The 24,062-nt window shown below is 31.7% G+C and overlaps 1 protein-coding gene across 1 annotated transcript in view; it reads left to right on the top strand.

Moving 5' to 3' along the window:
* The window catches only part of LOC113510904 (acid sphingomyelinase-like phosphodiesterase 3a), an 87,853-nt gene that overhangs the window by 9,055 nt on the left and 54,736 nt on the right, over nt 1-24,062 (top strand). Inside the window, exon 2 of the mRNA XM_052900110.1 lies at nt 23,534-23,660. Within this exon, the coding sequence (XP_052756070.1) occupies nt 23,591-23,660 (70 nt within the window). The 5' untranslated portion in view covers nt 23,534-23,590. The remainder of the gene's footprint in view (nt 1-23,533; nt 23,661-24,062) is intronic.

Raw genomic sequence — 24,062 nt, 5'->3', positions numbered from 1 at the left:
CAATCAGGTCGTCCTACATGTGGTTCTTCCTGGAAACCATCGTACTAAATTCCAGGTCTATTGATCACGATGGGCTAATTGAGCTGTCTTTTCATCATCACCTATCATCTCTTATTGGTGCCTTGTCGGCGAATACCGTTAGCGCATACAGGGTTATCATTCCATTGTCATCTATCAATAAAAAAAGGTATAAACTTATTCAACCTGTGGTAACCAAACGACTTATAATATCTGAAAAAATAATCACCCTTTATTCTATACTAGATTAAATATTTCAACGGAACAAATTCGCATCTATCAACCAGTATTACAAGCTACGAAATAAAAGATAAATCCCATTTTAGTAATTCATGACGTAGAAGTTCGATCATCTCGTCTAAGTTAACTGGGGTGTTCACGGCCAGTCCATTAATCAAATAGAAACACGCCTTGGGGTTTTTTTTACATGGAATTTTTATGAGAACATTATGTTTCATCGGCCCAAACTTGCCGTGCCTTATTTATCGTTATTATTTTTATGAACTAGTTGTTTTCGCGATTAATTCCGCACGGTTAATTTTCGTATTAAATATACGGCCTATGGCAATGAGATAATATGTTAAACTAGGTTACGACCCAGTTATGACCCGATTATGATAAGTTTATTATGTTAACTTAAACCATAATGTACATTGTTGTGATTTAACACTATACCGAATTTCAACAGAGTTTATTCAGTTTTTATGCACACGTAATATTATATGATCGTATGGTCCCAACATAAAATAGACCACTACTTGCTTTCCCAACGGTGTCGTAAAAGGCAACTAAAAGAACTTAATGGTCGAGGTATCTCTCTTAAAACATCACCAAATCCAAGACAAGCAATTGCGACTACTAGCAAAACCTCCTATAAGGGGTGGCCTATGTTCAGCAAAGGTCAATTAATGGCTGATATGATGATGATAATGAATATTGTTTGGTAAACGAAGATTTGTAAAGACGATTTGATATTAGAATAAAACAGCTTTAGTACACAACCTTAATACTTAATATTGTAAAAGTGCAATTTAATTTAAAGCTGTTGTAACTGAATCACGCTAAATGAATTTAAATTAAATTTTCAAAAGAGGTGAACCATATATATACATTTATATATTGCAGTGTATTATGTCATAAAGCACTAATTACTCACGCGCACGCAAACACGCACACGCACACGCACACGCAAAGCGCACAGAAACGCACACGCATACGTACACGCGCATACGCATACACGCACATACATACACACATACTCACATACACACATACTCACATACATAATATCAGCTTTGTGAATACTTACTTCTTAATAAGAAATATTTTATAAATTGTAAATTCGTAATTGGTTGTAAGTACTAAAAATAACATTAAAATGTTATAGATTTTAAGATCTGTGTATTTTGCAATAATAAATATATAAATATAATAAAAATAAACTAAATAGTCTTTCTCATCTAAATTCACACTAGCGTAGGTTACAGCAAGATAAATTTTTCATTCGTGAATTCAACGTTGAAGATAGATTAGACAAAGACTAGCAACATTTCACTAACATTCACCAGGAGCGCCGCAATTATTTCCATCCAGCTACAAAAATTCCTATTTTTACAGAAAGATAAGCTGCTTATCGTATCCAAGCAACGAAACGAGGTGCCTAAGCACCTTTGTAATGTTCATTCCGAAATGACATTTATTGTCTGCAAGCGAGGTATTCCAGTGTCCAATCAAAATCGAACTTTTTTAGTTTTATAAGAGAAAGCAATTTTCTTCGTCCATCTATCTACTACCGTCATTTGTGTCGCGCACCGAAATACAGAAATGTCATTTGGGATTCGATACAATCCTTACAGATCGCTGATAGATGAGAGACCATCAAAACTTTTTATTATTGTTGCCGTGCGCAAACCTATTTGCTATATAGGAGACGCCGAAGTTTATGTCCGAGAGGGTGATAAAGTGAAAGTGGCAGAAAAACATATTGAGTGTCCATTAAAAGTTTTAAATTGTCGAATCGATCGGTTTATTAAATTGCCCGTCATTACTGCAGAGTGGCCTTATTACCGCCGCGGAGCGCTCGTAAAACTTTGATGCTCCCGTAATGCACTTACATTTATCAGGGTGCTGGCTGAATTCCTTGGCTACGAAATGTTGCACGTTAAATTTCGATAAGTACGCAATTTTGCTTCTTTTTATTTTCATGACCTAGAAATTTTGTTGATATTATTTATTTCGTTCCGTTCTGTAAATACCCTTTAGTAATAAAGGATATACCAATTATAATCATAAGTAAAAGCATACAAATAATTCTGAACAACTATCTCTAAAGATATATAGTTGTGTTATCCGGACATAGAAAGGCCCACACCTTCATTTTTTGTGTGCGTCATAAGAGGCGACTAAGGGAACTTAATTATCGAGATATGGGCAGTATTATCCCTCTAAATATATCACCAGTTAGTTCAAATACTAAACTAAACTCATAAGGCACAGACAGTGGAGAGGGTATCTTATAGAATGCATACGCCATTGAGGTAATGACGAAATTGAAATATGCAATAGATCGGAGGTATTAAGAACTAAACAAATTGAAACTAGATTAAACAAATTAAATATACAACCACGCTAGGAAAAATAGAATGAAAGATGAAGAATGCAAGACATAGAAGGGAAGGATAAAAAGACACAAAGGAAAAATGTATAGTATTAACAATTACATTCAGGATAAAAACCTGGAACTTAATATCCGGGCGAACGCGTGCTCCTCGAGAGGGAGCCAATAAAAAAAATCACCAAAGCCTAACTACGATTGCCAACCTGCCTGCAAAGCATGGAAACTACTGGCAAAACTACCCTTGGGAGGAGTTTTATATTCAACAGTGGATAGTTGACGACTAGTATGATTTCCAAAGATACTAGACTGATCTTTGATACTAGATACAGTACGAAAATTCTAAAAATTTACTTCATTTAAAGGTTTAAAGTTTACCATACACAAATTTCTACAAAAAAAAGTTGGGATTAAACAATTTTTAATAGCATAAGGGTCAAAATATACAGTCTTTTTTTTGTTTATTATTAAAAATAAGAAAGAAACTTAATTTAAAACGGCGAAAGACAATGTTGTACGAAGTTCAAATATTTATCTGTAATTTATTTTAATCTCTGAATTTTTATAAAGAAACGCAGTCGATTCACTCTAAACTTATCACATCTGTAGTATTTTTATTAAATTTGAGCGCGTTTAACCACAATCTCATTTGATCTTAAGTGATCTTATCGATCATTAAAAATAAAATTCGATACATATATTATTTTGTCCAAAAGTAGTCGTAAGTCAAAATTTGAGCGACCTTCCTGTGCTTCTTTTGAATGTAAATTGTATATGTTAATATTAAACTTTTTGCAAAAAAAAATATATATATATAATACAAAAAGTTATATATAAAATCCATTGCATGGTTTTGAAAAAGTAAACGGTGATTATTATTTAGAAATTAAAAATATCAGGGGAATAATTAAATCATGCTAGTCAGGTTCAGGGATTCAGAAGTTTGTAATTCGTAGGTATTATATTAATTTTGGAGATTAGAATAAATCGCATCAATTAAATTTTACTCCATTTGAAGGATTAAAGTTACTATACACGAATTTCTACAATAAAAAAGTTGGGGCAAAACAATTTTTAATAGCATAAGGGTCAAAATATACAGTCTTTTTTTTGTTATATATGAAGTTTTTTTAAAACATTTTATGACTTTTCCCAGTTTCAAGTTGACACCAGATGTGGTAGCAGAAGAAGGCTATATTAAAGGCATCTGCTACGACAGAGGTATTCAACTTCTGTCTCATTGATGTTTCTAGCATCAAGCAACTGTGCTTATATAGTTCTATTTTGATTTGAAAGGTAGGATCATCATCGTCAATATTATCATCATCAACCATTACCTGTTCACTGCCATCTAAGCACAACATAGGTTTCTTCCTATTGATGGGTTTTGTCAATAGTAGTCAAGTTTGGAAGTACATCCATTAGATTCCTTTATAACTTCTACTGGAAAGGGGTAGCTCAATTTATGTCGGGACTATACTGCGGAGAAAAAGGAATAGAGAGTTTAAAACAATAAGGATAAGGAACCGGAAACCAAGTGAGATGTGGGAAATTGTAAGGTAGGATATGGTAATGAAATTACATGATATGAAGGCATAATTCCATTGTTCTAAAGAGTAGTAACTTATGAAGGATAACATAGGTATCGCATTATATTTTTTGATGTCATTGCTTTTCATCAGGTGGATCGATAATCAGCTTGTTTGCCTTTAACAGAAGTCTTTTATTTAGTAAGATTTAAACTTTATTTTAATAAAAATTGGTATGAATCATATCTTTGATTTACATATAGAGTACTATTTAAATAATTTAGTTAATTTTTAGTGGATATATTAATTTATTTTAACATTTATTATATAAATACATAGGTATTATATTTATTTGTATATTTATTTTTGTATTGATAAGTATTATTAGTTATTCCTATTCGGATTATTAATAGATGTACTTTAACTGCCCGCTAATGACATGCTTTCCAACTGTATTAGGTTGACTGGAAGAGATCTCTATCAGAGATAAGTCCACCCTTGCTCACAATATTTATAAACGCATTAACAATGTAATTTACAAGTGCAATAAAGAAATTGTAATATGAATTCCCGTGTGGTCCCAGTATAGAATAGGCCACCCCTTCCTTTCCCGTGGATGTCGTAATAAGCGACTAAGAGAGGGCAAGAGATATGCAGCAGTGTCCCTTTTAACACATCTCCAAAGCCTAACTACGGTTGCCAATCCGCCTGTCAAGCATGGCAACTACTGGCAAAATCCCTCTAGGGGGAGGCTTATATTGAGCAGTGGGTTAAAAGCTGATATGATAATGATGATAAATTCACGTGAGTAAAGCCGCAGTATATAGCTACTGTTATACTGAAAAGGAACATTGACAAAATACTTATTATTCAGATTTTAAAGCGAAAAGGGAATTGAATAGACACTCCACACGAGCGAGCCAGAATAATTTATCTGGATTAGAACATTACATTAGCGTATTTCACTTCGGGGGATGATTCAAGGGATCTTAAAATGGTACGCTATTTCCCGATTTTCAAGATAATATTATGGGAAAAAAAGAAAATGTTCATGGGAAGCTCGCCTCTCGATAATGCACGGTTTTGTGCTTTAAGAACTTACATATCAGGAAACCAGTGGAAAATCCATGCGAATATGTAAATCTACATATCAGAAGCGTTCCCATTAAAAAAGCATGCTCGGCTGACTTCGAAGATTTTAATTATGAATGGATGTATCATATGGACAATGATATATTTTTAACCAACTTGAAATAGACAAATATCAATTCAGTTGTATTATTATGTGTATCTTACAGGTTTCCTAAAATGATTATCAGTTTTGGGGTCGATATTGTTTACTTCTAAATTGGTTTCGTCCTAAAGTAATTTTACCTCTACCGAAGTTATATTGTTTGAGTGTGTATATATAATATGTAGATTGATTTTATTGTCCAATTTGTCAATTTGTCCAAATTTTTGAAGACGTATGTTTTTTTTTTTATGAAATTTAGCTCACAACTCGCCTGATGAAAAGTGGTAACCGTTACCTATAGATATGGACGTAACAAAGTATACGTATAAGTATAGGGGCTACAAAGGAGTAATAATACATATATAGTTATTAGTAATTTATTAAAAAAAAGCAATGAATATTGTCTGAAATTATTTATGATTTTACAAAAAAAAAAAAACGTTAATTTAAATATAATATTAAAAGTATTGTAGTAATAATAATAAATATATCATACGTTGGATTCTTCACCACGACAATGCCCCTAACAATCTTGTTGTTCGTGATATAAAAATTCCATTAATATATAATTTATTCGCCGGATTTGGCCCCGTGTGACTTCTTCTTGTTCCCAAAAACCAAATTGGTACTTCGGGGGCGGCATTTGGGGGACATAAATGAGATAAAAAAAGCTACGACGGGGCAGCTGAGAACCTAAAAACTTTCAAGGAGCCTTCTCACAGTGGAAACGGCGTTGGCACAAGTGCATTATGTCACAGGGGGAGTACTTTGAAGGGGATAAAATTGATTTACCTGAATAATTGTAAAATAAAATTTTTAAAAAACTTTTATACGTACTTTCCGGACAAACCTCGTAAAAGAATTGGGATTATGTACAATATAATTTTCAATTAGACAAGTAATTTATTATACAACACTACCGTCTGATGATATGTATCGTATTTAACAATGTATATATAAGCTAATAAACACTTTGTCCTCCTTTGCATCATGTAGTCGAGCAAAAATACAGTTATTAATACTTGAAAGTTATGTAATGTCTGATTGAAAACTAATGCAATACTTATTCGTGTAACATGCAGAGATACGAGTAGTTAAATAGAAATCAAAAACAACTCGTACTTTTTGAATTCCATCTAAAAACAAAAGAGAATCATACAATTTTAGGTAAAACGAACGTTTTTACGTTCCGTTCAGTTCGCCTTATTCGCTCTTTTGGAAATCTTATGTAAAACGTTCGGTCAATACGTGGCTGATTCGATTTAGTCCGACTCCATTCTGGAGATTTTTGCATAGGAAATTGGATTCTTCTTGCGTCCGCACCAACCGGGCATGCCAGCGGAGTGAATCGTTTGTTTGTCTTTGGAAAATGGACTGGCACGCGATATAACTTGCATAAACTACTTTTATATTGGGCTTTGTTCCGGACCGAAGGGTGGAAGCTTACTTTCGTAGTAGGTAGAAGTTGCGTTTACTAATACAGGTGTTTAACTTTACGTATAATTAAATTGCGTTCCACGAAAATAATCGACGTGGCAACACCAGTTATTTGTTTATTTATATGATATTGTAGATTCACTTATAATATATATATTAGGTTATGACAAAGATGTACACAGGTACATTTATCCCTTAAAGGAATTTATAGCAGTTAACCTTGAGAATCCGAAAGGAGAAAGTGTCTATTGGGTTTTTATATTAAGCATAACATATATGGTACAAAAATAATACAATAAGTAAACATAGAATAACTATTATACATAGTTCTATGTATACTACTCAATAGAAGTAATATGTACTCAATTTATTTACAATTGTATTGTAAAATTATTTTGTTTTTAGATTTGAAAACATGAATGATCTGGATCATTCTGGTATAATTGTTTTTTTAATTTAAACACTTCTATGGGATTATTCTAAAAGTATATCTTTTCAAACAGAATAAGAATTTACGAAATCGGTTTACAATTGACGAGATTATAAGGTAACAAACATAAAAAAAAAAATATCTGAAAGGTACGAAACATAGAAATTTTATCAAAATCGATTTAGTAGTTTAGTTTTAAAATAAATATAATGGATCCTACCACGATAAAAAATGGTTTTCTTTGCGGAACACAATCTTGAATTTTTAAAGAAATAAATGCAAATTTTCTATTCTTATTTTCAGTAAATCCAGACTGCGAATACTAATTAAGTTTCATCGTACTTTCTAGAAATTTTAAATAGTCTTGGAAGATACATTTTCAATAGACTTCAATAGAAGCAGGTTCTCAATTCGGTTGTATTTTTTTTATGTTCGTTAACTCATAACTTAGTCAACTGTAAACCGATTTGGATAATATTTTTTTATCTGAAAAGATATACTTACAATATGTAAGTAAGTCAGATAGATATTTTATCAAAATCGATTGTATTTGTTTATGTTTGTTACCTTATAACACAGTCAATTTGAAAGCAATTTGGAATGTTATTTTTTTTTCTAAGAGACTATTCTTATAGATTGGATACATTGGAATTCTATTAAAATTAGTTCAGCAATTTAAATTTTGAATCAAAGTAACTGGTTTTGCCACAATTGAATACTTTTTCTTTTGTGGAACATATTCTTAATTATTAATATTATATATATATAATAAATAAAGTTTGTATACAAACATACAAACTCGTTTCTGAAAATCAAGCTGCGTTAAATTATGTGAAAATATTTGATTAATTTTAGTATATAAATATAATATTATAAATGTTAGTTTGTGTGTTTATTTGTTACTTCTTACACTCTTAATGCTAAATCTAGGGTTACAAATTATTAAAATATGCACGCAGTAATTGATAGCAACATAGCATTAGCAGCAACATAGATGGACATACACTACCTTTAAATCCCATATAGTCAGTTAACGTACCCGATAACGCGGTCGAAGTCGCGGATAAAAACTAGTACGCAATAAACAACTGGAATTAAAAATAAAAAACCTTACTATAAAATATTTTCTTTTTACAGTTTAAGGCTATATTTATTTTCTACCGATATCCTATTCAGACGTTTAAGCTATAATTACACCAAAAAATCCGAATATATTAGTACAATAGACTCAAAAACCAAAACTGCACTTTCTTTAATTTTTGAGTAAAAATAAACCATTCCAGTGTTAAGATCAAAGTCAAATATTCCGTAATTAGGCTCTTGAAGGCACTTTTATAGTCATTAGACATAATTACATTATGGCGGAATTATTAATATTTAATTTTACCTTCGCTGCGTTTTAAAAATTTAAAATTATTTTTCTAAAGAAAAATACGAAATGAAACTGGATGGTTTATCATTACTCCGTTGCATCTTTGTCGACATAACCCGAAGGATAAGCAAGCTGAAATGGCAATGGGCTGGTCATATAGCTCGAAAAAACCAATGGGGAAGAAAGGTCCTTGAGTGACGAGTGTCCGTACGGGCAACCGCAGTATAAGACCCCCCAACTAGATGGAGTGACGACCTGAAATCCATTACAGAGTGTCAGGATGTAGGTGGCTCAGGACTGTTCTTTATGGCAGTCTATGGGGGAGGTTTATGTCCAGCAGTGGACGAATAATGGCTGATATGATGATATTTTTTGGCACCGTAACTTCTGAAGGAATGTGCCAGCTGATTGCAATGCAAATTTTTTTTTTATCTGAATATTTTTATAATTTTCAAAATTCGATTCTAATAATATGTCTATAGAACTAATATGTTTTGAATTTAATTTGTAATAAACTTTTTTTATTAAATTTATTTAATATTGTATTAAATTTAAGTACATAAATCTCATGTTATAGATATAAATATTTCTATCTTATTTCCAACATTTTATTCCTAAGTGTATTGGCATAAATAGGTTTAATTTTCAAAAGTTAACTGTTTGTTTATATTCATAATATAGGTATATTACTTGGCGATCTGTATTTATATCAAATTATTAATATTTGTATACATTCGTGTATTTTCATGGTTTATAGAAAAAATCTTATTATTCTGTTAATGAATTTCTAAATGACAAAAGAATGCTACCAATGTGAATAATATAATATTGATATTTATTAAAATATTTATTAAATCTAACGTCATATACTTAAAAATTGGTAATTAAATAATTATATATAATAATGTATATGCTTTTAAATATTTGTCTGAAAAAAAGCCAAATATGATGGGACTTTATTTACTACTAAAGTACACTTTAGTAGTAAATAAAGTCCAATACAGTTACTGTAAAGTTGTACCATATTTTAAGATATAAATAAATTATTATATTATTTTTGGTTTTCACCTTCTCGACTTATGTCGGCTTAAAAACATACCCCGTTCTGTAACCCACAGGAAAAAAGATACATATGCCCCGGTGTTTTTTATGTCCGTCTTCTACCTCGCCTTCTTTTATTATTATTATATTAAGAATATTTAACACTTTTAATTTATAAGATATATTCATATTTTTTTAAACCTTCTTGTAAATTCGTAAATAATTCTCATTATACCGAATGTCTATTTTTTGTTTACAGTTGGAATATCTATATACAATTTAAAATACACTATCGTAATTTTGTTCTAAAACTGTAAAATTTGGTAAGTCAAAGTCTTAAGTAAAGATTAACTTAAGTGACAAAACTTTAAGTTCGGATAGACAGAGACAAATAAATATAAAGAAAAGATTTAGAGAGCTCGGAATACGGAAGCTTAGCAAAGTTTCACTTCTAACTTTAGAAACTGCAATAGTATTAAAAGGCTGTGTAAAATCAACCTAATATGATTGTACAACGTCTTTATTTATTACCATTAAAATCATGGCATATATGGTTTTATATTTTCTTTAAAGTAATAAAGTAAATGAATGTAGGACATCTTGAATTAATGTTCACAAGTTATTTATCTATCGATCCTGTTACTGTATAAAAACATACTAAATTGATGATTTTATATTAAAAAAAAGTTGTCAAAAACATAATTATCTAAATGACCCTGTGAACTCACAACACCTTTTATTAAAAGTAATTCGAAATAGCGATTTCCACACAAAATTATTTATTTTTAATTTTTCAGTCATATTTTTTTAACTACCCTTGTATTATAACGAAAATAAAAAAAATAAAAGAAATATTCAAATTGATCATGCCGTTTTATAGATTCAGCGAGACTGACGAATAGCAATTGATTATATAAATCAATTGTGTGTATGTGTGCGTGTGCGTGTGCGTGTGTGAGTGTGCGTGTGTGAGTGTGTGTGTGTATGTATATATACACATATATTTAATGGATAGTGTATATAGATCATACAATATTTTATTCATATTTATTTTAGATCAATTAAATAGTTATTCTCATTAAAACTATATTGCAAAATTGGATTGAAACTAGACAGCTGTAAACTATCTTCCTATTTAATAATATAAAGCAATATTCTCTTAATTAAGGCTTTCGGATATTTCAATAGTGCAGCAAACTGAGGCGTCAACTCTGAGAAATTTAATTTACACCTAATTGAAAACAGCTTATTGAAATCCTTTGGATTAATTGCAATATTAGATCTTCAGTAATTATTAGTTTATATTGCAGTAGATTGCTGTATGATCCCGGCATATAATGGGCTACTCCTTCCTTTTCGGTGGGTGTAGTAAGAGGCGACTAAAGGAACTTAATAGTCCAGGGATAGGCAGCAACGTTGCTCTTAGAACATCAGTAAAGTCTAACTGAGTTTTTCAACCCGCCTGCCAAGCGTGGTAATTACTGGCAAAACTCTTTTTATAAGGACGGCATATATTTAGTAGCGAACAGTTAACGTCTGATATTATCATAATCATCATGATGATCATCATTTGTAATATTAGTAAGGATTAAATCTATTATACATATTTAACGAGAGTTCTGGATTCTTTGAAAGCACCCTGTGAGCCACTTTTCATCTCTTTTTCACCATTTTTACAACAGACTGTAATACTTCTATCAATGGATATATTATTATTTAAATAACTTTGTTGACATTTCTTTAAAAAAAAAGATTTCTTATTATTAATTATTACGAAACTTCAAGAAGGAGATTAATTCTTTTTTATAATTAAAAATCGCACGATTGAAACGAAACGACTTCTTTTTTCAAACGTATTCTAAATTCGAATATATTTAACGTAATATATGTATCTATGAAATACTTGTATTACTTATATAATAAGAATGCTGTGTTTACTAGCAATTAGGACCGTCAGCTTCATTTACATATTTATATTTATTTATTTATTTATTTATTTACACTTTATTGCACCAAGTAAAAAGAGAGATAACAAATACAAATACAGTAAATATTAATGAGATATTATATTTGATCATAGATCGAGAACAGTACCTGCGCTCCTCTTTCTACGATTTTGATATATACATGTATATGTTGTTGACACTTTTCCTCTGTTAGTTTTAAAATATACATTTACGTGACATAAATTTTTTTCTGTCTCTCAATTTTCATATTCATTGCGGTGTTTTGTTATGATTGAAATTGTTATTTTTTTAGGATATAAAACATATAATATATCACTAAGAGAAAACTCCCTAAAAAGGATGCCAATGAAACGATTTAATACTGTATTACTCATAAAACCTGTATACTATACAGTAATACAATATTACCTGTTACTGTCAAGTGAAAGCTGGTATAATTAGGAGGAGAAATTATTATAACTGTCTGACAAGAACACCGTTGGGTCGTTTTCCTCTAGATAGAATAATGACCGAAAAAAGAGGGAAGCAATTAGATGTGGAAAATAGACGACCGTATACAAAAGACGTAGAGCGTTATATGGCAGTAGGTAAAAGTGGTTTGTAGAAGGAAATAATTTGAAGACGAATACTAGTTTTTACTTATGTTTATTCTTAGGACTTAAAAAAAATTAAATATATGTCCGTGTTGATTACCCTAATCGATACGTTTAGCCGTTTATAGTCTTGCATCTAATAAATAGACAAAGTTAAATTATTTTCAAATAACCAAGCGAAAGTATATTATTTCAAAATTCTTATTTATATTTGGAAAATTCTTTCCAATTTAATTGATTTAAAAAATAATTCTCTTAATCTTTTTATTTTTTTATTAGATTTATAAAAAAAAATAACCTCTGACACTAGACAGAACTCCATCGTTTGTTTATAATTCTAATATGTAATTAAATATAATAAAAACATATATAATAAAAAAATACAGCCGAATTAATAACCTTCTCCTTTTTATGAATTCGGTTAATAAAAATTGTAATTAGTGGATGTCTGTACATGAGAGATATTAAAAAAAAAAACATAGAGTCTTAATAAAGCCTTAATAAATAATAAAATAATAATTTTTAGAAATTATGACTCTCTGTCTGTATATTCGTTTCAAGTACCAGAAATTGAATGTGAATTTTACTGTTGTATTCCTGAAGATTCAACTTAAAATCTAGTGCATATTTTGTTTTGATACACTGTCTAGAAATTACCTATTTTATTGGTTCTCCTACTTCTGAAATCCACGTATACGAGGTAGGGTTTTTTTTTGGATGGGTGAAAATGGTATGGTAACCCCGCCTGCGCTAACGGGATACGCTGGCGGAGCACCAGTGAAGGGTGATAGTTGAGAATGAAAACAGGCCAGTTAGCCCATCATGATGAATTCATCAGGAATTAACCATGATAGTTTCCAGGGAGAACCGCGGGAGGTCAACCTGGTTGGGTATATTGCTAGCAATAGGATTCTCAGTCTCCATAACAATCCCTTTCCCCCCGAGGTAGGGATATAGGTCTTTAATATATTTTAAATACATAACCTTAAATTACGCCCGAAGAATGTAGTGTGATTGCGAACATATTTAGGTCAAATATAAGAGAGATGTAGTTCCTATATATTGCGAACATAACAAGCAATAGTAAAGGAATATTAAAACTACCACGAATACGGGGAATAGGTATTCAATAAACATTTAAAATGGAAATGCTTTGTTCTATTCCAACATTCGACAAATAACTGTATCCTTTAACACAAATAACGTACCGCGTTTTATTCCTGCATTGAGTATCGTAAAATTACAATAGTATTTGTTTGGAGGCAAAAGGAGGAACTCATACTAATTTGAATGTAAGTTCTAACAGATGTTGCACACGGCTATATTAGTTTGATTTGTTTATTACTAGCTTTTACCCGATACTTCGTCTACGTGTTTGGGATATGTTTACTAAACGGAATAAAAGGTAGTTTTTTCCATAACAGTAGTATATAATACGTGTACACCAAAATTCGTAGTGATTTGGTTAAGCTGTTAAGGCATTATAAGATAACAAATAAACTCACTTTTTCATTTATTATATTACTAAGGTTTAGTAAGTAGTGTAAGGTTTTAAAATTTGGAAAAGAGGATCTTATTAGATTATGTGAAATTAGGAGCATTTTTAATAAATACAAAATTTATTTTGAAAACGTCATTCGAAAAAATAATAATGAAAAGAAAAAAAATTAAAACAATAAAACTAACTTCCAAAAAAAAAAGATAATACAACAACCAAAAAACTCACTGAAAAGCGATAAATAAACTTAATATCTATTAGTAAATCTATTAATTTAAATAAAATCTAATATATAAAATTCTCGTGTCGCGGTGTTTGTTACCAAACCGCTTCGAAACGGCTTGACCGATTTTTATGAAATTTTGCGTACACATTGGGTAGGTCTGAGAATCGGCCAACATCTATTTATATTATTATAAATGTTAACTACCGATCTATTTGAAGATGGTGTTAAGGCCAAAGAGAATAAGAACAATAATACCTAATGACGATAATTGTTTCATCCAAAAGATTAAAAAGATAGTAAACTAATTATGGATGAAAACAATTACATATGACATATACAGCTTGAGCTAATAACTTTGGTAATGGTCAAATACCAACCACTCTGCGTGGCGGGGCGGACGTACGTAGTTGCCTAATCAAATACCCATTTGACTTGGCATCCACTTCAAACAGATCTAATGATCTGGCTGTAGGATTTGTAGTTTACATTTTTAGTGACCTTTTTAGGTTTTGTTTTATTACTTTGAATTTAGAATATTAATTTTTTGTTAAATATTTGTTTAATTTTTCCTGTTTGTTTAATTTGTCAGTGTAAATAATATGTATGCAGTAAGCACTATAATACTTCAATTGCCGCTTCATAATAGTAGAACTGTACAAATTTATTGACTTTAGTATAAATGAACTGCTCATTTAGTACCTAAAGGAATTTGTTAACTAAGTTACATTCTTATTTCTGTATAAAATTGCCCATATTTTCTAAGCTTTCTAATATATATTAAATGGAAAATGCTGCTGCTAATTCTAAGTAGAGTGGTAACTGTGCATAAACTGTAAGGCACTACTTTAAATAGAATCGAAACTGATATAGGTAAGAAAAATTTTACTAAATTCCAAGTTTAAGTTATGCTAAGCCGTATAAAGTTATTGGATGATATTGTTCTTTGTGATTTAGAGCTAAACAAATTACTTAAGAAACTGTATGAAAAAGCATCGCACGAAATGGTAACAAATATATCGTTAGGAAGCATATCTAATGATATTATATTTAAAGTGATGGGTTATACTTTTATTGATAGGAAATCAGTTTATTTATCGCTTTATCGTTAGTATTTTTTATTTTTTTTATTTTTGTCTACCTTATTTTAAGATGGTTTAAGTTTGTTTTATAATAGTCACAATACATTTCTGAGCACTTTTGTGCCACGAAACGACTCTGTACAATAAAGTAATCTTTGACATCGCGATAATTCTTAGCGGGTAGCAGGGGGGAATAACGAAAAGCCACGCCCATGCGGCTCAAGATCAAGGAGAAATAAAACGACTCAAAGGCTTAACCCGACACTATGAAATTTAAAAAAATATATAATTTTTGAGATAGAAAAGGACGTAAGTTAGTTGTTTTCTAGTTAATTATAGTACTTTGGTCACGTGAATAAAGTAACCGAGAAAACATTAAAAGTGCGCAGTTTATTTTTTAATTTTACATATTATGTATGCTAATATCATTGTATTTAAATAGATAACAGTTTATTTTTTAATTTTACATATTTTTTTTGCTATGTATGCAACAAGTAATATCATTGTATTTAAATAATTTAAATTGGTATTTTATAATTGATGTATATTTTAAAAATAATAATAACAATTTATTTAATTAATAATATAAAAATGTTAACTATGATATACCTGAAAATAATACTGTCAAAAAGAACAATACAGTGAGCATTCTGATTTTCAGGAATCTTGTTAACTTAACGCGATATTGCAACCAAGTCTCTTTGAATAAGCAGCTTGGTGACAGCTATTTCAAGCACAGTACGTCGTATCTAGACTGAAATAGAATAAGTTATAGGTACAGTAAATTAGGGTCTATCAGCTGTTAACTGACCACTGCTGAATATAAGCCTGCCCTATGGGGGGGGGGGGGGGTAGGATTTGGTGCTGTTTTAAGAGGGACGTTGCTGTCCATTCCTCGATCATTTCAAGTTCCATTAGTCCTCTTACTACACCCATGGAAAAGAACTATACAGCGATGAGACGACGACGCTATTTAACTATAATTACATGAAATTGTTATTATATAAGGGCGATTGGATTCGAAATTACGACGGATAGGACCTTTTTGTGTTTGGACATAATAGCTATTACTCAGCCATAATAGACTAGATAATGATATTTCGAACCCAATATTAGAATAATAATTTATGGATTAGAATGACAATTTTTACTTTTCTTACATGTTTTGTTTATTTACACATATTCGAAATATACTATCTGTACTTAACGTGATGCGATTACAGGTATATCTATATACAGGTATATATATATATAGGTAATCCTACATGATTTTTATTGCAGCTCTTTCAATGTGGGTTGCATTACAACACGGTCATAGTTGGCAGGCATTAAATATTAGTTCAATATATGAATTCTTTTAAACTTATAAAAAAAATTATATAAATGAGTTTTACTTTGTACTTTTCTATTGTACCCAAGGTACGGATGTACCTATATATACGTATATTATACATATACATTTGGGTAAAATGCAATAGATTTTTTTTATTAAATTCTCTTTGGTGAGATATGAGCTCTGAAGTATAAAAAGAATTCTCTCTCCACGCTATAACTTTCAAAGTATTCAAAAGTAATTTGGAAGTTGCAGTAGAAAGTCAAAATTTTTACATACAAACATACTTGTAACTCATAACCCCGATTTTCTTGCCCAGTCGAGTAATTTATATCAACCTTTTTTAGATGTTTTATTTCAAGTTTAATTTTGTAATGTATAAAATGTGATAACTTGGGATTCAATGGGAGACAAAGATCGTCAGTATAGGGCCTAATGGCCACATTATCAGCAATTTGTCTTGTAAGATCGACCTCCATGCGGTTCCTCCTGGGAACTACTGTGGTTAATTCCACAAGAATTAGAATAGACCGCTACTTCTTTTCCCCTGGGCTTCAAATAGGATCGATGTTTGAGTAGCTGCGTTTCTCTTAAAACATCATCAAGGCCTAACTGAATTTGCCAACCTGCCTGCCAAGCGTGGTAAATACTGGTAAAACTCCCCTTATGGGAAAGGCCTATGTTCAGCAGTAGACAGTTAACGACTGGTATGGTATGGTATAGTCCATAAATTCGTAAATAGTTTTTATTAAAAAGGATTTTTGACAATCTAACCATAATCGAGTAAGATGTCGTGTAATATGCAAATTGTCAAATTGAGAGCACTCTTTTTATATTGAAGATTAACTTGAAATGTGTAATCTCATTAAATTTAAAGCGAATCTAAAATACAAGTACCTACGTCTTTTCTTGACAAATACTCTTTACGTAACTCAAAATGAACCATTAATTCGCAAGCAGCCCCTTCGCAAGTCTGCATAAAATTTGAGAATTTAACAATGTTTGTGCTGACATCTTGCGAGAGACATCTGAATGGTCCCAAGACACTTTACAAACGGTTTGCGTGATGTGTCACATTTTCTCGCTCGCCTAGCACCGATATGTCATTTCCGTGTGTCGTGTCATTTCAAATGAACTATCTGAGAGTTGCCAGTAGAAATAAGCACTGCATTGATTCTTTTACTGCAGTCGAGCGTACGAGGTCTGTCCGGAAAGTTCGTATAAAAGTGTTCTGGAATGCGAGAAAGAGGAGTGGGGAGGCCAGGTAAGCGCAGGACCCCTTCCTTATGTCCCTAACAATGCTTCAGTTCTGGTCTGACCGCCGTGCGGTGCGAACTGGCTTGTCACGCCATCTGTGAAGTTACCTCTTAACGAAACCCCGTCGGCATGGAGCCCGCTTCCGTTGAAGAGCAGCGCGTCGTAATCAAGTTTCTCTCGAAACTCGGCAAGAATGGCCGTGAAATTTTTGCCGATCTCAGAACAGTTTATGGGGATGATGCTGTGAAGGAACCAACCGTCCACAAGTGGCTAAAAAGATTCAGAGAGGGCCGAGACAATGTTGATTGTTTTTTTCGATGTTCGGGGGATTGTCCATCAAGAATTCGTCCCTCCAGGCCAGACAGTTGATGGAAAATTCTACGTCGATGTGCTCAGACGCCTCAAAGCTCGTGTGGCACGAGTTCGTCCAGAATTGGCGCGAGAGGGGCGTTGGATTCTTCACCACGACAATGCCCCTGCCCACACCTCTCTTGTTGTCCGTGAGTTTTTGAGTAAAAATTCCATTACGGTGACCGAACACCCCCCTATTCGCCGGATTTGGCCCCGTGTGACTTCTTCTTGTTCCCAAACCAAATTGGTACTTCGGGGGCGGCATTTGGGGGACATAAATGAGATAAAAAAAGCTACGACGGGGCAGCTGAGAAACCTACAACCAGAGGACTTTCAAGGAGCCTTCTCACAGTGGAAACGGCGTTGGCACAAGTGCATTATGTCACAGGGGGAGTACTTTGAAGGGGATAAAATTGATTTACCTGAATAATTGTAAAATAAAATTTTTAAAAAACTTTTATACGTACTTTCCGGACAAACCTCGTATATGTATAACTAGTGGCCCGTATCGGCGTCGCACGGATGGACATTTTTACATTTTAAAAAGTGCCCATTAAGGCTGCACACGCGACGGAAGCTTAAAAATGGAGTAACTTCTTCCGTTTTCCTAACATTTCCCTTCACTACTCTGCTCCTATTGATCGTAGCGTGATAAAAAGTATACTATAACCTGCCCAGGAGTATGAAGAATAATTGTACCAAGTTTTGTTAAAATCCGTCGAGTAGTTTTTGTTTTTATAACGAACATACAGATAGACAAACAAAAAGTTTACTGATTGCATTTTTGGCATCAGTATCGATCACTAATCACCCCCTGATAGTTATTTTGGTAATATATTTCATGTACAGAATTGACCTCTCTATAGATTTATTATAAGTATATATAAATGTTTAAATTTCAAATATTTTACTTTATTTTAAAGTCTGCAAAAAGAGTCTTTGTTTTGTTTGATATTTTACTAAAACATCTAAATGCTCTCACAATAATTTAATAATTTACAGTGAACTGTTTCCATGATATTCGCGCTGTCTCACTTGTCTAGTGACGATATGTCATTTTCGTGTATTTATATATAAAAAAAAAAAAACTATGTCTGAGAACTGTCAGTGGAAATAACACGTTACCATAATTGGAATCACGAAATTTGTATCCAAAATCCTAACATTTGCGATGATTATACTATGTGAAGAGTATTAAATATTCATATCGAGACTGTTCTGTCTATTATGTTTTGTTTAAATATAGCTTTTTTTGTGTTTTATCTTAGAGCTTATCAAAGTCCAATATAGCAACCTAACAACGACCAAATAACAGAATCAGTTGGTTAAATTAAAACAAAGCTCCAATCTCACATTTAGTCGTTTATTAAGATATATTTAATAATTTTGATAATTCATATTTAATATTTCCAAACGTAATAATTGTTTAATTATGTTATTACTATAATATAAAATATGAAAAAAATTAGCTCAAATTAACAGACTTTCTCTTATTAATTTTTTAACAGTAGCAAAAAGGGATGTAAAATAAAATTCTGGTTTGTTTATTTTTGCCTTTAATAAAATGTTATAATGTTTGTGCTGACATCTTGCGAGAGACATCTGAATTTTTTCACGACACTTTACAAACGTTTCGAGTGATAGTCACATTTTCTGATTCGTTTGGGACCGATATGCCATTTATGTCTATCGTGTCATTTTAAACAAACTATGTGAGAGTTACGTTATTTTTAAAACTTATGTTCATTTTCATTCAATGTTTATATAAATACGGGAGATTAATGAACTCACTGTGTTTTTGTTGTTTCCAACAATTGTTTCGACTTCATCTGGAAGTCTTTTTCAAGGGGCATTTAGCACTTTGCGACACAGTGTCGCCTCGTACTAAAAACGCTAAACGATCTCTGAAGAAGAGAAGAGGGAACAAACAGAAATAACATATAGATGCCATTTCTGTTTGTTGTGTCATTTCAAATGAATTATCTGAGAGTTTCCAATGGAAATAAGTACTACATTAAATTTTCCATACTTTTTTAACCTACAGTAAGTAGGTTAAAAAAGTATGGAAAATAAATTGCTAGCTTATTAATATTTGTCTCATTTTCGTCACATTTTTTTGATTTTTGCTCATTTAAAACCTTTGTGCTGACATCTGGTGAGAGACATCTATACGATCTCACGGCACTTTATATGCAGTGTCCGTGACGTATCACATTTTCTCATTCGTTTAGCGCCGATATGTCATTTCCGTTTGTCGTCCAACGAACTATACGCTCGCATTATAGTCCGAGGTCTGATGGTAGAATTAAGTACTACACAAATTCCTTTTAGACTTAGTAAAATAACGATTATTTTTAATGTTTGGCTCATATGATAGATGTCATTGGTCTTTAACTATTTAGCTGAATTTTGTAGTTATTTTACACGAAAATATCCCCTATTATTCACCATAATCGAACATGTATCTTTTAATCTTTAATTCAATTTGAGTAAGAAGAATTTTAAAATGATTTTGTTCGGGCAACAGATAAGCGGTAGAAATCAAAGGCTTTTAAAAGGCAACCTCTTACAGGCAAGCATGGTTTAGGGCAACCTCTCACAAAGTGGAATAATGCTTCACAAATGTTGTAAGAACTTGTCTGATTGATGGTCGGAGACCGTACTTTGTGACAAATATAAATCAACTACATTCAGCTGTCCACTACGGATAAGTTTTAATGAATATGGCAATAATAAAAAAGCAGAGTTGATTCAAAATAATTAAAATATTTATTATTCATTTACTCGATATTTATTTAAAGACTATAAAGATATGTTTTTGCTCGATATCAAACCGATGCATTATAAATACTCTCAATTAAATCAATACTATAGTGGCAGACACTTACACAATTCGCTCTGAAAATAGGCAATAAAACTTTGGGGAATTCAGAATTTATAGGTACACGGGTAAATGTTATTGCTCTAGTATACATTCAAGTCACTTCTATAGCAAGTTTAAGGCAGTTGTTATATTTTATAAAGAAAAGAAAAATAAAAATAGCATCAGGCTGCTATTTTTTTATTGTGCATAATCTTGTTTCATGACCATGTGGTTTCGGCATAGAATAAACTAATCCTTCCTTTCCTGTATGTGTCGTAAGAGGAGATTAAAGGAATTTACTGAGCGTGAATTTACTGGGTACAGAGAAATAACACCTGAGTCCTCAGGAATGGCAACGCATGGGGGGTATCATGGTCGAAACAGTATACTCTGTTATGTCCATGGTACTGTTCATGCCTATAGGCGACGGTTACAATTTTCCATCAAGTGGGCCATCAGCTTGTTTGCCAGTTTGTTTGTCTAAGTGGAATAAAAAAAAAAACTTAATGGTAGAGGGATAGGCAGCAACGTCTCTCTTAAAACATCTCTCTAAAAGCCTAACTGCAGTCGCCATTCCGCCTGCCAAGCATGCCAATTACTGATAAAACTCGCTTTATGGGAAAGGCTTATGTTCAGCAGTGGACAGTTAACGACTGAAATGAAATAATTTAGTTTAATAGTTGTTAGTGTAATATAGTTGTTAGCTCCTATATTAAGAGGTTATTTACACGTGATTAAGTAGCATTAAATCAAAAGAGTTTGTAAAGTAAGTTCTATTTTTACAACCGTATTTTCTTTAGAGAAACGATTTCCGTGATGATTGTAGGTCAAAAAACACAGCCCACTGTATTTAAATTTGTAATTAACAGTCTGACAATTAAGAAATTATTAAAGAGCTTTAAAGAAAAGATACGTTGACTATATTCATTTTATTATTTAAAGAAATTTTAGGTCATAAATTTTCTGAACTTGAATTACATTAAAGGTCAGAATTTTTTTATTTTATTATTAACTATTATTATTAATAAATAAAGAATAAAAAACTAAAAATGTAAAGTCGTCCTTTATCAGTAAATATCATATCATTATATTATTAAGATATCTGTTTTTGAATTTTTATTACTGATATATACATATATTTTTAGTATTTCATGGTGGTATATTCTATGCTGTGTAGGTCCCAGCATACTTAGAATAGGTCACACTTCCTTTCCCGTGAGTAGCGTAAGAAGCGACTAAGGAAGCTTATGGTGGGGGGATGGGCAGCAGCGTCTGCCAAGCTTGGCAACTACTGGCAACCCCTCCCCCGTGCGTTGCCATTCCTAAGGATTAAGGTATTATGCCTCTGTACCTTGTAAATTTACTACCATATTTCACCCTTTAAATTAAAATATAGCCATGCTGACACAACTGCTTCACGGTACAAACACGAATGGAGCAGAGGCACCGAAGCAAACGAATTTTGTACAAAGCCTTCTTTTGGTAAAAGTATACACAAAAACATAAGATTATACACAGAAAATACTTACACTAATATATACAGACATACAAATCAAATTGTTATATTATGTGCCGCAGAACTATACTTTGAAGGTCATATATCCGATTCCCCGACACTTTCATGTCACGAGTCGTATAATCTAAAGGTTAGAATTTATAGAAATGGAACACCATCCTTAATAACGGTTCTATTTTGGTGTTGGGAAATTGCTAAATCGCTGCCAAGCCCGCACCGTGACAAACAAAGGCCGCGTGTATAAAAAAGAAAAAAAAAAAGATAAAAGGCTCGGTGACAAAGGCAAACCCACTAGTATTGCAAATACGTAGAGAAACATGTAAAAGTGAGGTTTTTATATGACCTTTCTCAAACAAACCAATAATAGTTGTAGTGAAATATATTTATTATATATATGTATATACACGTGTATGTTTAAGGAAAAAATCACTGTTACAATCCCTGAATAGATTGGTTATAGGAAATATTTTATAGCATTTATTGTAGTGAAATATTAGGGAGATTATTGACTTTTATATTGTTTTATATTGAATGTGATATAAATATTCGACAATCATACTACTGTCAGCGCTCCGCGTGATATTATATCGAATGATAAAAACACTTCAATTTGATCTCGTCTGATATATTTAATCGACTTCAAAAAGATGTAATAGAAATAATTTCTTTCTTATATTTTTATTTTATATAGAGACTACAGTATGGGGTTCTTCAAAAAGGCTATATTAAGTTTTCTAACTTGACTAAGGTTTTTGTTCATTAGTGGACATTTAACGTCTGATCTGATAATAATCACTGGTTTTCTCTCTTTCGCGATGTACTAGATGTGAAGTCTAGCGTGCTATGTTTCTTCTGTGTGCGATCAAGATAGCGTGATCACATATCATGCTATAATAAAAAAAAAATCATCATCGTCATGGTTGAAATGATAACCATTATCTGTCCACTGCTGAACAAAAACCTCTGCTGTAGACTGTCATAAAGAACGACCACCTGCAGCCTTCGACTCTCTGCAATGCATTTAAGGTCGTCACTCCATCTAGTAGGTGCGTTGTGTTTGTCCAACATAGAGTTGCCACTCAAAAATCTTTCGTCTTTATCAGTTGTCGGTTCAAAAAGTATTGGTACTTTATTGAATTTTTCTTCGTAAAAAACTGTTTGTTTTTTCTTTTCAGATATGAGCAAAGATTGATACAGTGAAAATGCGAGTGACTTAAGTGTGTGTGCTCAACATGGAGATCGCTAATCTGGTGGTGACGCTTATATGTGTCATCTCTTTCACTTGTACTCATGCTAAGATAGGTAAGTCTTATATTTATATATTATATTATATTATATAATTGTTATTATATTAATTATTGGTAAAATGTTGTAAATAATTTGATATGTACAAAATTATAATTGTCTGTGTGTTGTATGTATGTGTTGGAGTTTAACCATCTGTAAACTGCAGGTAACAGTAAATAAATAAGTAACAATTAATTTAGTAATGTATTTTCACAATAAAGTATTACGTGTATAGAACCAAATATCTACTATAAACATTTTAGAACAATACAAATGTTTAAACAAAAATTTGATTAAATAAATATTAAAAAAATACTAATTGACAAATGTCAAAACAACATTGATGAATTCTTAAATGATAAATTTTAATAAGACATACTTGAATTTATAATTATACAGATATTAGGTATTCTCTGT

This window comes from Galleria mellonella, unplaced genomic scaffold (assembly GCF_026898425.1).
Source record: "Galleria mellonella isolate WM207_F2 unplaced genomic scaffold, CSIRO_AGI_GalMel_v1 utg1260, whole genome shotgun sequence".
Classification (NCBI taxonomy): Eukaryota; Metazoa; Arthropoda; class Insecta; order Lepidoptera; family Pyralidae; genus Galleria; species Galleria mellonella.
The sequence above is the reverse complement of the archived record's forward strand: the minus strand, read 5'-3'. Positions and strand labels throughout refer to the sequence as shown.